A 15,179-nucleotide genomic window follows, 5' to 3' on the forward strand; every position below is an offset into this window, starting at 1 on the left:
CTTTCTCCTTACTAGCCTTCTTCTTACCCGTATAAAGAGGTCTATCGGTATAAACGAGTATATTCGGGGCCTTAAGTAGGATACTATTAGGCTAGAAGCGGCGAACGAGGTTATATATCTAGAATAGAGTCTTATAGTTATTATTAGGATTATTAGTAAGATCGCCGATCGGGCCTAGAAGACGTTAGAAAAGAAGCGAAGATAAAACCACCTAAAAAGGTACCTATAAAGGGTATATTTATTAGCCGCACTAGACTATTAGTAGTAAGTATATAATAACGACTACTAGAAACCTAACCTAGCGAGGAAAACGATCCGGTAGGAGGAAAACGGACTATTACCTTTCTTATAAGATATATAAGCTTTATCTAGAGGGGCTTTATAGCTAATTATTTAGCCTAGGGCTATACGTACGTTTATAACTAAGGATACTATATAGTCCTTAGTAACGCGCTAATTAACTCTAGTGCGCTTAGGGTCTATATAGTACTATAATTAGTCTTACGAACTCTTCGTAAGAAGTATAAAGAGAGGTATCCTAGTAGCGTCCACTCCTTTATCTAGAATAAAGTAGTTAGCCTCTAAATAGGCACGGTTAGAGTAGGGAAAAACTTACTAGCGTCGGTTTAGGCCTATAAACGAGTAGTAGCGGCCGGGATAGGAAATAGAATATATAACTAACTCCTATCGCCGCTATAGTTAGTAATAATTAGAGTAGTAACTATATCTCTAGCACCTCTACCTATACCCGCGGGTCCGGCTATAACCGTACCTACTCCTACGCCACTATTATTACCTCCTACGCTACTATTATTACTAGCCGTACCGCTATCACTACCGGCCGCGCTACTATTACTATCACTATCACTATCGCTATCACTATTACTATCGCCGCCTATACCTCCGAGAGCTTTAGGAGAGCTTAGAGGAGGGGGAAACTTATCGAAAACGCCTAATTGCTTCTAGACGGCTATCTAACTAGCTTAACGGAAGTCGTCGCCTCGGTATCCTTCCTCTAAGAGGTTTATAAGAATAAGGCTTACCTTACTAATATCGATCTTACCGGACCTAGTTACCTTAGTGTTCCCTAGGGTTACGTATAACTCTCTCGCCTACCGCTCGATACGCGCGGCCTCGGTTAGCTCTATATCCTAGGGTCCCGGCTCCGCGTTATAATACTTATAAAAAATAAGTGATATACGCCTAGGCTTAGTATCTATAGGTTTAATAGAATCCTATACGGTAGTAGTGAAACTCCTAGTAGTCCCCGAGGACTCACTAGGGCGCTTATAAGGACTTTGATAAAGTATCTTCGATATAAAAGCGTTTATATAGATAAGAATCGATAAAAATTAATAAGAAAGGGGGATAAAAGGGGGTAAAAGTAGGGTAGTAAAGAAGGGAAAAGAGTAGAAGTAAAGCTATATAGGAAATACTACACTATCTTAAAGTGGGAGGGTCCTCTTATTTATAAAGTCAGAAGTGAGAGTCCTTTAGGTAACCTACGGACACTAATAGGTAGAGTCTACACTTTAGAAGCACCCTCCTTTATCTAAACGCCTCTTAGATTTCCCTTTAATAACCGCTAGTAAGCTAATTTTATACCCTCGCTACCTATTTTAGGCCCCTATCGAAGACCCCGAGTCTTATAAAGGCTTAAAGACCTTTGTTACTACTATTCTTAGAGACTTACTAACGTATTTCCTTTATTTATACCCCTATACACCTACACTACCTTTAACAAATTCGATTTTATACGCACGTCTATTAACGATACCTTTCCGGGATCTAGGGGGAGTTTTTAAGCTCTCTTACGTGACCTTCGGGAAACGGAGGACCGTTTTCCTATTCGGTAGGGGAGGATATGATCCTAGAAGCCCATTTCCTTATATAAACATATCTTATGCCTTATTGGCCGGATCCATATAGACCCGTTTCTGCACTTATGTACACTATCGTTACCGTATTCCATAGTACTTAGCCGTTGGCAAAGCCAACTCAATACAAACGATGCGATCTTTTCCGAATCTCAATAGTAAGGGTAGTTATAAGAAGCGAATACTATAGTTAGCGAGCACTTTTATAACCTAGAAATCGTAAATAGGTAACTACTATTAAGTGTATAAATATAGCTAGTTAGGCCCTTCTACTATATATAATCTTTAAAGGTAAAGTCTTTATTAAATCCTAGTTCGATAGTCTTCCTTCCGATTAGCGTTTCGAAGTTAGTTCTAATAGCTAGACTACTAATAAAATTAGACTTCGCTAGCTAGAAAAGCTCTTTATCCCTAGTACTACGCGTATAAAGGGGGTATATCGGCTTTTAATACTAGATAGCTATAGTTAGAAGCTATTTAATACCGAGTACTACGCGTATAAAGGGGGTATATTAGCTTTTAATACTAGATAGCTATAGAAGCTATTTAATACCGAGGTTTAATAAAATTTGTGAAAAAAACTAGGTTATACTAATCTATATACCTCCGTATTTATCCTATCTTTTATAACCTCTAGATATAGGCTATTTTACGGTATTAAACCGGGCTTATAGGAGACTAGTTAAATTCCGAATATAGTACGGATCTAATTATATAGATAAATTAGATTTCCTCGAAGCTTACCCTAATATACGAAAGGAAGCTTTTAAATTAGAGACTATTAAAAATAGCTTCTAATCTACTAGTTTAATTCCTTTTTTACCGGAGAGAGTACTTTTAAAGCTTAATATTCGTCTTCGAACCCCTACCCCCCTCCCTAGCCGGGGTAGTGATTAGGATCTAAAAACACCTTTAAACTATATTTAATTGGAAAAGTAAGCTTTATCTATTAAAGTATTGCTTCGTATAAGATTAAGAAGTCCCCTAAGCCCGCTAAATTCCGCTATAAATCAGGTTTTAAAAACCTATTAAATGACAATATAATCCGCTACACTTCTAGAGAGAGAAGTGAGAGATTTACGCGGTAAAAACGAGAAGAAGAAGCAAAAGCGTGCTAGATCTAGGAAGCATATATACGTAGAGAGCGGTCTCTCTATATAGGAAGCATCTACGCTAATTGTATAGCCGGTGGAAGCAGCTGAACCCGGTCCCGGTTAGTATGGTGAATCAGGTTTATAACCGCGTACAAACCCCCCCCCCCCCGGGGGTGCGGAGTATGCAGGAAGCCAGGACATAGGAGAGAGACATGTCCAGATAGATGATGTTTTTTTAAAAATTTAATTTAATGGCGTTTTGGTTAAGATAAATGGATTTGAAATTAGCATGTTGGTTAGGGTGCGCAGCTGGCTTACATGCGCAGCTCGCTTACCGATTACGTTATAGTGCGGTTATAAATAGGCTAAGACCTGATTAGGTATAGCCGGCGTTTATTTATACAGCGCTTCTTACATATACACTAGACCTGACTAGGTATAGCCGGGCTTCATTCATATAGCACTTATACATCCTAGCGCCTTCATCATAGGTCCGTCTCAATCCCAAAATAGTAATGACGTATTCGGTAAGCGAGTGACAAGCCCAACCCAACGTACTAAATTTAAATGCATTTATCTCAACCAAAACGCCATATATTTAATCAAATTTACTAATTGGTCTATCTGGACATGTTTCCCTTCTATGTCCTGGCAATCCGCATATTCACATCCCCCGGGGGGCGGGGCTTTGTACGTGGTTGTAAACCCGATTCTCCATGTATGCCTAGGCCTTGACAAGTGCAGCTGCACCTCTTGGCGGTGCAACCAGGTGCTGCCAAGGCCAGACTTTGCCAAGAAATTACCCTATTAGGCTTAATACCGCCGATCTGGTAACCAATAAGGCCGTAATTTACATAAATTACATATATAAGTCACGGGATAAGCCGAATTAGGCAATGTTTGCATTGTTTACAGTGCAGCTGCACTGCAGCCAAAGTACCGCTGCACCGAACCTCGCCCTTGGTGCAGTCGGCCCCACGTACAACTGCACCGAACTAAGGCCTTGGTGCAGCCGTTGCACCAGTACCGTTGCACCGGTACCGCTGCACCTGTCAAGGCCTAATATCGAGATATATTAGGATATAGTGCGTTTTAGTGAGATATAGGTTTAAGTGGGTATAAACCTTTAGGTAATATTATATAAAAGTCAATATAACTATATTAAATTGGAGCATAAAAGCTAACCGGGACCTGGTTTTTCGCGGGTCCTAATCAGGTGCCGGAGCTGACCGGGACCCGCGAGAAACCAGGTCCCGCTCAGCTTTTAGCTGGTCCCGCTCAGCTGGAACCAGCTAGGTGCCCCTGTATACCCAGAGAGAGAGGGTAGGCGTATCTTGATGAGTCATCGTGGTGATGACTCGTTTGGTTTTCTGGACGTCTGGTTTTGTTTGTTCTCGATGTTTCTTCCTTCTGGATCTCCGTGTTCTTCTCTCTCGTGTGTCTCTAGCTTCATGCATTCGCATTTAGCTCCCTCATCGTTTTGTTTCCTCTCGTAGGCATTGCGCTCCTATATCTCAATTCCCGGATCTATAGCATGGCCACGTGGCGGAGTACCGAGGGCCATAGACCAGCTGGATTCGGCGAAAGTCGTATTATCAAGGATTGTGAAGCGAGGAGACAAATGGAGTGTTACTTTATCAAAGTTCAAAGCCTATATGCCGGTGCCGTGGGCTGTCTTCATGTACCCCTAGCAGCCCCCACGCGACCAGTCTTATGTCCAACGCTCACTATTACATCATTCGGGTTATTTTCTAGACTTGTACGTGAATACTTTTCCTAGTGAAAGATCACTTCGCAATAAATACTTTATCGTCGATATCTTGAATTCTCAGAAGTAATGGTTTTTGACGGGATGCCCTACCGCAAGGATCCAAGTAATACTTGGAACTTCGGTAGAAAAGGGTGGTCCTCTCTACCATCATGCCTACTCTGTGCTCTTCCTATCGTTGAGGTCTGGATTAATGGGGATAGACCGACACGGCGCGAAATGGATGATGAGCAAGAGCGGTGGAAGACATATGACGATAGTGCGAAGAAACATGTGCTCGTCCCGTCCGCTGAGGTCGAAAAGACAATTTTCCATAAGCAGCCCCAGATATGGAAAGCTCTCTACCGCGGAAGTGAGTATCTCCCAGAGAAACTCGGCATGTTCATTTGGCTGAATCGGCCTAGTTCTGGTGGAACCGGATCAACGGCATCGCCTCACCGGCATCACAGTCTTCGATGGAGATTGGGGAGCTCAAAAGTTTCCGCGCAGCCCGCACCAAGCACGAATAGGGAGTCGATTAGATTGTGCCTTTATGCCCAAGTATGCTGCGAATCTGCTGGAAGAGCTTGGTGCAGCACGAGTCACTAGTCCAGAAGGACCGGACCCCTACTGGCCACCAGCAGAACGGCCTGGATATCTGGTCCATGCCCACTGTTGGGCGCTATTCGGCCAACTGATCGAAGGGGGCATTACGCGTATCGAGGTAAACCTCGACGTCTTTGTCCAGGCAGCGCAACACTTTTGGCAAAAGGATAGATTGCGAGACACGCATGACTATCAAACCCGATGGTCTATCCAACATGAAATTCTATCAGATCCAGATTCCCCCAGCCCGTCTTATTGTGAAATGGAAGAAAGAGCCCTTCGTAACATGCGCGCAAGCTGCCAGAATCCACTATTTGTGCTGAAGCTCGAAGAGGCCATCCAGCGAAATCGGATAAGGGGGGAAGTACACTTACACGTCGGATTCGGTAATTTTCCACTGGATCTCGCGGTCCTGGTAATTGACATAGTGATTCCGGCTAAATACACCGCGATCGAGGTCCAAAACGCTCGCAATTTGCTCGAGGCCTTTCGGTGGACCTTACCGGATGGGTACTGGCAAAAGCGATGCGATTCCAGCCTGCTTTTCGAGGTTAAGAAGTTGAAGAAGACTAAGACACAGGTGGATTGGCAGGCCCTTGGGCTGGATCTGATGAGCCTTCTTGTCGAAGACGAATTCACTAGTGGCCTAAGAAACCGCGAGCGCGTCCTTCTGTTTATGGGCCATATTAAGAGGAGATTTATCGAATTACTATAACTGTTATGGATGATTGTCTGGATCCTTAGGCTCCGACCCCTCGATTGCTAGTTAGTTAGAATAGTTGTTTAGGAGCTTGCTCCACCTTTCCTAATACAACTCTCTCCCTCTGCTCCTTTGGTCTCCACGTAGTGTTGACCCCAACAGTAATAAAATAACTCGATTTACTATACTAGCTGCTTGCAATAAGGGTTTTCGATTTATGGAGATACGCTTGATTGGAACTACCTAGGTATCTGGTCACCCTAGAACTAACCTCCCCTCCTAGCCACGGTAAGCGAGCCAATACTCTAGTGATTGTTTCGAATGGAGTTCAGTTGTCCCTGTATAAGCCGGCGATCTGTCACTAGGTGCTGTTGGTGTTGGTCTGGTCCAGCCTCTTTGAATTCCATTTCGTACATGGTACCGTCGTACTCGTAGAATCTGACCCACTGGCCAATGGCCACAATTCCGTGGACGGTGGGGCTGGACTGAGGATCGCTATGAATCGATTCAAGGTATCTTTCCAGTTGGACTCTCGCGCGGTTCCACGTATAGCCACCGAATTCCCCCCCTGGCTTCTTGCATTGCACAACCAGAAAACGCTTGCGGGTATTACCAACATATTGGTGCACTTCGAAATCCGAAAAACCACGTGAGCCAGATTGGAGGCTGTGACGATCTTGCGGGCAAGTAACATATCCGTTACGGATGTCGAATTGCCAGGTCAATATGGAGTTCCAAACACCATACATGACCGACTCGCCCTCGGCGCTGGGCCGGCTAATTCTGTTAATTTCGCGCTGGATGGCGTCAAAGTCGTAATAGGTCTGTCTATCATTAGTAATTTTGAGAAATAAAGGGAAGATGGAATTCCACTAACTTGCGACATCTTGAGTTTGGGATCTTGATTATGATGATAGGAGAGACAATGGGAGTGGGGATGAGAATAAGAAGGATGGTAAGGAGTATAAGTTGGGTTGTTTTGAGCAGAACATGTAGATTCGTGTCTTAAAGTATATGAACTATCTAGCCAGCAGCCTGGACCTCGCTGCCTATAGATGGTCTGCCTACCTAGGTATCTATGGAGGATTAGAGAGTATTCGGCAGTTTTAGGACTTTCACCGTGTATAGGCAACTGCATAGAGCCTTTATTAAGGTGCAGTATAATAGTAGTACTAATCTGTTGGCGCCTGAAGCCGCCGCCTTATCAGAGCTCGAGCTAGATAGTAGACCTTTCACATTTCCCATGGTGGGACTACAAAAAATGCAAACAGGGAGAAACTCGTGACTTGGATAATTGTACGGTTTTATGCTAATTTTTTTAGGTATTTCATTTACAACGAATCCGCTCCCCGGACGCATGAAAGGCGGGTGGATAGTGATACCCTAACCTTTTGAGATTCCTATGGGTTCGGCTTTTTTGGGTTACGGCGATGTCTAGGCGACACCCAATGCCTACCAAGTTTCTGAACACGGTTAAAAACGTGATGAGATAAAGCTTTAGATATATAAGTAATTTCTGGCCGTAGTCAGAAATTGTGGTAATCGAAGGGGCTCTCAGCGTACAAGGAGAAAAGTGGCTGCAGAAATAGAAGTAAACTACATAGGATAGAAATATATATCTCTCTTATGATACACACTATCTACCATGACTTCCTTTTTCACACCACTAAAGAAGACCAATAGACTTTCAATTTTACGTAGGTAGGTTAGGACAATATTAAATTAATAAATACGGGTTCATTTCATAAATTTTCAACTGATGTTATAGGCACAATATGGTTGAAGATAAGTACTAACAAAACGAGTGTAAATAACGGTAAGTTATTATGATAACTCAGCATTTTATCCATCCATGGATCCGTTTTAGGTTAGTTATGCTAGCGTGGGAATTTATTTTAGTCCCATGGGATCCATGGGGATGTACGGTGGGCCGAAGATTGTAGGGGGCCCCTGGGAAATGTCAAGGTCTACTAGACTCCCAAGGTAAATCGAAGCTTGGCACATAGGAACGACCGACTTAACCTGAAAGACCTACAGGATGAATCCAACAAATGCAGGACCGTAGACTAGCGACCGACCGACATGTGAAGTGGCTGGGATTTTGGGTAGCGTCAATGATTAAGGAGGAAATTGCGACATCTTGACTGAGCACACCCTGAAGGGGCTATGCGAGATGGGGTAGTGAGTGATCACCGGTGGCTATGGTCACCGTGGTCGGCGAGAGAGCGAGTGGTTGAGAGGGCGAGAGATCGCACGAGACGAGAGTGGCAGGGTTCGGCGATACGGATCAATAGCAGAAATGCCTCATGGACGGGGACAGCGCAACAAAGGACGGGAAGCGGGAAAGTGGATGGCGCGGGACAAAACCAAAATTTGAAAAATTCGAGGTGGCGGAGAGGGGGGAGACAAGGGGACTTTATAGAACCACGCACGGCGGCGTGGAGGGAAGGAGACGCTAAGCCCGAAGAGTGGTTGCTAGTCCAGAAGGCGTAATTTGTGGAAGAAATTCTAACCGTCCGATATGGTGTAGTGGCTAACATCGCCGTCTCTCACACGGCAGCCGGGGGTTCGATTCCCCCTATCGGAGTCTCTTTTTTTTTCCCTTCCACTCCATTTCTTCCCGCAAGTTACCTAGGTAATCAGTCGATGCTGTGACTCCCATGGATCCAGTAGTCTACCTGTCTGTATATTACGGAAAATGACCATGAATTGGGACGAAGTAGGTAGGATGCTAAGCCCCACACCGTTGTCAGTCTCCTGTGAAACTTAGTGATTATCACGCAAAGCGATATCATCACACTCTCTTCAAAGTGCTTTAGTTATCTTCCCGGCGTAAGCTGATAGCCTGGAGACTGAATGTAGCAGTACAACATGGAAAGCAGCTCCATACTCTGTAACTGACGAGGACTGTTCAGATGACACCCAATGTAACCTAAAAGAAAGAAAGAAAGAAAAATACAGTAAACATGGTGAGAAACAGTAAATATATGCAGGGTATGGTAGTAGACAGGAGGTATCACAATAAAAGAAAATAAGGCAAGACTAAAAGAACAACCACTGCCCAAATCGTTGGGCTTTACCCCAAGCACCCGTCTTTATCTCCGTGACCAGGCCCTCAGGCCCATCCTCCTGAGAAGGATCATAACGGTCCGTCCTCAAATCCATATTAGACTTCCTAACAAACTTAGTGTTCTTGATCAGCTTCCAAGCCAAGAACATGAAAATCATGATCGGAATCTCAATATAAAACGAGACAAAGTCGACCTTCTTGAAATGCGGACTGAAGCACTTCCATCCCTGAACAAGAACAAGGACAATATTAAGCCCAACAGCAAAGATGGGACCATACGGATACGTCCAATTCTTAAAAGGAAGAAGATGCTCAATGCCCTGAGCCCGGACCGCCGAGCGGAACCGCAGAGAAGCAAGGCCGATACAAATCCACGAGAGCTGGTTCGAGACGCCGACAATATTCTGCAGCCAGGACCACAACTTTCCAGCGCCGATATAGCTGGCTCCGAAACAGAGACCGCTGATCACGGATGTCGCGAGGACAGCCACCCACGGAACTTGGAAACGGTTGAGATGACCGAAGAATTTAGGCGCATAACCATCGACTGCAAGAGTAAATAGAAGACGAGATCCGGCGAAGAGGGCGTGGTTTGCGGCTGAGATAACGGACGTCATGATTACGGCGTTGATAAAGCTGCCAGCCACTGCGGAGCCGGCTTGCTGAAAGACGATGGTGAAAGGGCTGGTCTTTGTGTCGCCGTCTGAGAGACCTGGGTAGTCGTATGGTACATTCAGGCCAATGATGAGGATTGAGAGAAGGTAGAAGAGAAGGATACGCCAGAAGACGTTGCGGACGACTTTGGGCATTGTTTTCGCGGGGCTTTTAGTTTCGCCGGCTGTGATGGCGATGGATTCGGTGCCGCCGCTGTTTGGTTGTTAGGATTGAGGACATTGAACAGAATGAAGGGTAAGATGAGCCGACATACTATGCGAAGGAGGCTGTGACAAATACTGATGCAAAGCCGCCAATTCCATCGACGAAGGGTGCGTCGGCTTTATGCCAGTTTTTGCCGCCGATGTATTGGTGATCTGTATTTCCTCCGCAGTTCACAGCAATGCCGAGGATGATAAAGATCTGGAAATGGAATTAGCTGGGTGTGCGAGTGTTTGCAAGGAATGGCACTTACAACAATAGTGATGACTTTGAGTAAACTCAGCCAGTATTCAATCTAGACAGTAACCATCAGATCAGCTGCAATGGAATGGAAGCCATATACACATACCTCGCCATAAACCCTCACAGATAAGACATTCAATGCAATGACAACAACCAGGAAGATTAGACTAATTGCCCACCCTGGGAAATTATCTGTCCAATATTGCAACAAAAGCTGTAAAGCAATGATATCTGATGCGGTAGAGACGGCATCATTAAACCAATAATTCCAAGTTAATGCGAATCCAAGCGCATCATCCACGAAGCGACTATCAAAGAAGTTAGCAATTGTCCAGATATTCTTTTTTAATAAGAAGGTAATACTCACCCAGCATAGGTACAGAAAGATCCAGCAACGGGCATAAACGCCGCCATTTCACCGAGACACAACATAGTTACAAAGACAATGCCACCGCAGATAGCGTAGGCAATAAGCGTTGAAGCAGGCCCGCCCTTAGCGAGTGACGAGCCCGTGCCAAGGAACAGACCGGTGCCGATGGTACCGCCAATAGCGATCATCTGCACCTGACGCCCGGACAAGCGGCGAGCCAGCTTGTCTGCATTGACAAATGGGTTTGCTTGAACATCATCTGGGCCTTTGGAGGGCTCAGCTGCCGGGTGTTTCTCGATGTCGGCCATGATGTGGAAATGGATATTGATACAGAAGTGTGCACTAGATTTGTGTTAGTACAATATATCATGAATGTATATGAAAAAGGAAAGCTCGAATTATCTGATATCGTCACTCACCTGTTTTTGGTATGTATGTACCTACCTAACTACGATGTTTCAGATGTCCAAGCCCTAAGTCGCGTGACCCCCACGTGGAAACCCACGTTTCTGGTACCCGATTATTTAGATCGATCCAACATCGACCGTGACTAGTCGAGATAAAGATGGATACAAGGAAAGGGGAAAAATCCCCTCCAAATAAGTCTCAGGTTTTTCCCCGATGGCGTGATTGAAGCCATCGATGAGTCGGCGGGGCCTGACCGTTCAAATGCGACGTTGATGTGTCAAGGAAATCTGAGGTCCGGCTCCACCTTCCGATTTGGGATTTTATAGGTCGAAGGTGACTTCCAAGCTTCTAACCACATGGCACGTTAATTAAGTGCCCAGGCGGCTTTTAGAGCTTATTTGGACATCTACTTATGCTGTGTACCACATCCACGTGTAAAAATGTAAAATGTAAAAATGTAAAAATACTATATGCTATGTCTAAAAAATATCGCTTTCATATTCACTATGCTTTTAAACTCAATAAAGAGATTTTTGGTTGGAAAACATACGCCATATAAGACCTCACAAACCCAAACCATGAAAATGTACATTAACCAAGCAATCCGCTGGCCAAAGCCTCCAAATCTCCCAGAGTTTCGATAGACTTGGGAGGAGCCTGGCTCTTGCCGGGCTTGTCGTCGTCGCTGTCCGGCTCGGCAAAAGAAACACGCTGCTTCTTGCTGGGACGGGGCTCGTCGCGCTCCGAGGCAGAGTCTGGATCGGAGCCGGGGATCTCGAAAGGCACATGGGGGAGATGCGAGAGACCACCTTCTCCTTCTTCCTCTGACATCTCGGCCTGGGCCTCGGCACGCTCGCGCGCCTTGCGCTTCTCCTTCTTCTCGCGTCGCTTCTCGCGCATAACCTCCTTGTCCTCGATATCGGCCTGGCGAGTGCGCTCCGCCTCGGCCTCGAGGAATTTCTCGCGCTGGGCGTCGACGTCGCCGCGGGCCTTGAACGCCTCTTCGTCTTCCATTTCGTACACCTCGTGGGGATTGCCCTCCTCGTCGTAGACCAATTTTGTACCCCTGCCCTTGAACTTGAGGAGCTTCTTCTTCGACTTGAGCAGCTTCTCGCGTCGCTTTGAGTCGATGAGTAGTGGGTCCTGGCCGTCCAAGTGCACCATCTTGACGTCCTTGGTCTTTGGCTCGGCATCTGAATCTTCCGAGTCCGAAGAATCGCTCTTCCCGCCGAGGTCTGCGTCGCCTGCAGCGAATCGGCGCTTGACTGAGAGGAAGTCGGCATCCTCGTCGGCCTCGTCGTCGATGTCCGCGTCGGCGTCCTTGGGCGCGTTGATAGCCACCATCGTGCCATCGTCGTTGATGAGCTTCGAGTAGTGCTCCGCCAGCACGCCCTGGTTGCGTCGCTCGAACATACGGTCATACCGTGTCCGCACCTCCTTCTCATCCTTCTTCTTCTCTGTCTCTGAGTCGTCATCACCGGACATTTGTGCCATTCTCCAGGATTCGTTCTTGCGCTCCTTCGCATCATCACCCTTGATGAACTTAATACGTGGAGCACCGGGAAGACCCAGACTGGCTGCATACTCTTCCAACGGAAGCTCCTTGATCTTAAATGTCTCCTTGTCCTTTTGCACGTAAATCGACTTCACATAGGAGATGAAAGCTTTCTGTCCCAGATATTTCAGCTCTGGATCCTTGAAACACATGTTCTGTAGCTGGTTCTTAACACTCTGCTGCTTGTTCGACTTGATGTTGATCTTCTCAATGGGCACTTTCTTGTGCTCAAGCTGCTTGAGGAATCCCTTCTCCTCACTAGGATCGAGGAAAAGCACAGCACGACCAACACGCTCGTAACGGGCCGTCCGTCCGACACGATGAATGTAGGTATCGGCGTCTTCGGGACAGTCCAACTGGATAACCCAATCCACAGCCGGGAAATCCAGACCACGAGCAACAACATCGGTAGCGAAAAGGACAGCGTGTTGGGCTTGAGAGAACTTCGTCGTGATATCTAGTCGTCCTCCTTGTTTCTGCCGCCCGTGCAAATGGAGCAAGGAAATACCAGGCTGTAATTGCCTTAGTGATTCGTATACGTATCGAACTTGCTTGCCCGATGACAAGAAGACCACTGTTTTAGATTTCAGGTTGCTGCGAATGAAACTCCAAAGGGTATCAAGCTTCTGCGGGAGTGGAGTAATGGTGTAGTGTTGTTGAAGAGTTGAGGGAGTGGCGGAGGCGGCTGCTTCGTGGACCGAGACATACTCGGGTTCCTGCAGACTCAAACGAGCCAAATCACCGACCTTCTTGGTCTGTGTGGCACTGAACAGCATAGTCTGGCGCTGTTTTGGGAGATGGTCGATGATAGCATCCACGGTCTTCTGGAAACCCATATCCATGATACGGTCGGCTTCGTCCAGCACCAGCATCTGCAAGTTATTTGTCTCAAACATAGCCGTCTGATCCAAATGCTGCAGCATTCGACCGGGTGTGCAAATCAGGATGTTCATACGTCCCAGGCGATCTTGTTCCTCGCGCAGACTCTTTCCGCCGATAATCAGACCAGCAGAGAAATTGTGATATCTCCCGATCTTGCGAAGCACCTCGAAAATCTGAATCGCTAGTTCGCGTGTAGGCGAAAGGACGAGTGCGCCGAGACCATCCAACTCGGTCCACTTCTTGCGATAGAGATTCTCGAGAATGGGTACTAGGAATGCGAGAGTCTTTCCGCTACCGGTTTTGGCCGCACCGAGGATATCGCGTCCCTTGAATGCATGGTTGATAGCACGCGATTGAATGTCGGTAAGGGTTTTGAAATGAGAGGCTGCAAGGCCTTTGGCTGTCGGTTCGGAGAGTGGGAGATCGGAGAAGTTTTTGACGGGGGTTTTGAGATCGAGGTCCTCGACCTGTTTGATGAGCGCAGCTAAGCTATCCTCGCCACGCTTTCGTTTCAAGACCCTTCCGTTCTCCTGGTGAGGCTTCGACTTCCCTTTAACTGCTCGGGGCGCCATGATGTGGTTTGAGTTGAATCTTGAAAGTTGGCGGGCGGTGAAAACATCTTTTTTTCACTTGGGGGTGAAAAACGAAGGCGGTGGGGAAAGCGGTGGGAACTAAGCAGGTACATGCGATATCTATAACCAGACCTTTTTATGTCTTCAACGAATTTGGTGTCTTATATGGAGAATTCGATATTAATTTAGACTGACTAGATTTCAGCTTACCGAAGCTGTTATGAAGGAGAGAAGCACAAGCGGACGAGTACTCTTATGTTTGTTGGCGATTATGTCCTGCGCGATCTCGCGCTGACTCAGCGGCTGATAAGCCCGGGCCCGCTGTCTTATCTATTTGAGGTCTTGGTCTCATGAGCGCCAGGAACATCTCTACTTCAAAAGGATCCGCACAAGGCAACATGTCGGACGACGACAAGGATTTCCTCGACTCTCTGGAGAAAGAGGCCTCTGAGTATAGTAAGGTATGATGTCTTCCTCTGCACGCTATACATCTATGTTCCGACTGACACGCGACACAGGATGTCGAGATCGACCGCATTCGCAAGGCATTCAGCCTCGATTCGTAAGCCCAATCTTCCTGGAGCTCTACAATGGAGTACTTCCCCTCTATATATTCTACAAATATTAATCCACTGCAGCTACGCCGTCCTGGACCTCCAACCCGGTGTTACAGAGAAAGATGTCAAAATCCAATACCGCAAGATCTCACTCTTGATCCACCCCGACAAGACGAAGAACCCCGCTGCTCCAGATGCCTTCGATCGACTCAAAAAAGCGCAGACAGCTCTTCTGGACGAGAAGCAACGTGAATACCTGGATGAATGTATCGCCGACGCGCGCCGCCTGTTGATCCGCGAACACAAGTACACACTCGACTCCCCCGAGCTCAAGACCGATGAGTTTAAGGTCGAATGGCGGAAAAAGACGGTCCAAGTCCTATTGGAAGAAGAAGCGCGACGGCGGCGACAGCTCAAGGCGCGCTTGCAGGAGGAAGGTCGTGAGCAGCGCAAGGAAGAAGAAGAGCTTGAGGCGCGCAAGCGGAAGCGCGACAATGAGAAGAAGTGGGAGGATACGCGGGAAGAACGCATTGGCAGCTGGCGGGATTTCCAGAAGGGGCGCAAACCTGGTGGTGACGAGAAGAAGAAAAAGAAGAAGATGAAGGTGTTGGGCTGAATTTGA

The 15,179-nt window shown here is 46.6% G+C and overlaps 5 protein-coding genes across 5 annotated transcripts; 2 read left to right on the top strand and 3 right to left on the bottom strand.

Annotated features, from left to right (window-relative positions):
* Positions 1-4,958: 4,958 nt before the first annotated feature.
* Positions 4,959-6,039, top strand: N7525_006427 (uncharacterized protein; the record flags this gene model as incomplete). The annotated part of the gene is made up of 2 exons (XM_002569039.2): positions 4,959-5,091; positions 5,144-6,039. 2 exons carry the CDS (start codon positions 4,959-4,961, stop codon positions 6,037-6,039), a joined length of 1,029 nt encoding a protein of 342 aa, XP_002569085.2.
* A 290-nt stretch (positions 6,040-6,329) lies between these two features.
* N7525_006428 (uncharacterized protein) lies at positions 6,330-6,910 on the bottom strand (the record flags this gene model as incomplete). The annotated part of the gene is made up of 2 exons (XM_002569038.2): positions 6,330-6,848; positions 6,902-6,910. The coding sequence occupies 2 exons, from the start codon at positions 6,908-6,910 to the stop codon at positions 6,330-6,332; spliced, it is 528 nt and encodes a 175-aa protein (XP_002569084.2).
* Positions 6,911-9,066: 2,156 nt separating this feature from the next.
* Positions 9,067-10,891, bottom strand: N7525_006429 (amino acid permease; the record flags this gene model as incomplete). Its single annotated transcript, XM_002569036.2, has 5 exons — positions 9,067-9,961; positions 10,023-10,171; positions 10,224-10,265; positions 10,320-10,521; positions 10,581-10,891. 5 exons carry the CDS (start codon positions 10,889-10,891, stop codon positions 9,067-9,069), a joined length of 1,599 nt encoding a protein of 532 aa, XP_002569082.1.
* A 691-nt stretch (positions 10,892-11,582) lies between these two features.
* Positions 11,583-14,000, bottom strand: dbp4 (RNA-dependent ATPase HCA4; the record flags this gene model as incomplete). The annotated part of the gene is made up of 1 exon (XM_002569035.2): positions 11,583-14,000. One exon carries the CDS (start codon positions 13,998-14,000, stop codon positions 11,583-11,585), a length of 2,418 nt encoding a protein of 805 aa, XP_002569081.2.
* A 350-nt stretch (positions 14,001-14,350) lies between these two features.
* Positions 14,351-15,173, top strand: N7525_006431 (uncharacterized protein; the record flags this gene model as incomplete). The annotated part of the gene is made up of 3 exons (XM_002569034.2): positions 14,351-14,461; positions 14,519-14,562; positions 14,639-15,173. The coding sequence occupies 3 exons, from the start codon at positions 14,351-14,353 to the stop codon at positions 15,171-15,173; spliced, it is 690 nt and encodes a 229-aa protein (XP_002569080.2).
* Between the last annotated feature and the right edge of the window lie 6 nt (positions 15,174-15,179).

Source organism: Penicillium rubens (assembly GCF_028828025.1).
Source record: "Penicillium rubens strain IBT 27055 chromosome Unknown utg000003l_segment0_segment0, whole genome shotgun sequence".
NCBI classification, from domain to species: Eukaryota; Fungi; Ascomycota; class Eurotiomycetes; order Eurotiales; family Aspergillaceae; genus Penicillium; species Penicillium rubens.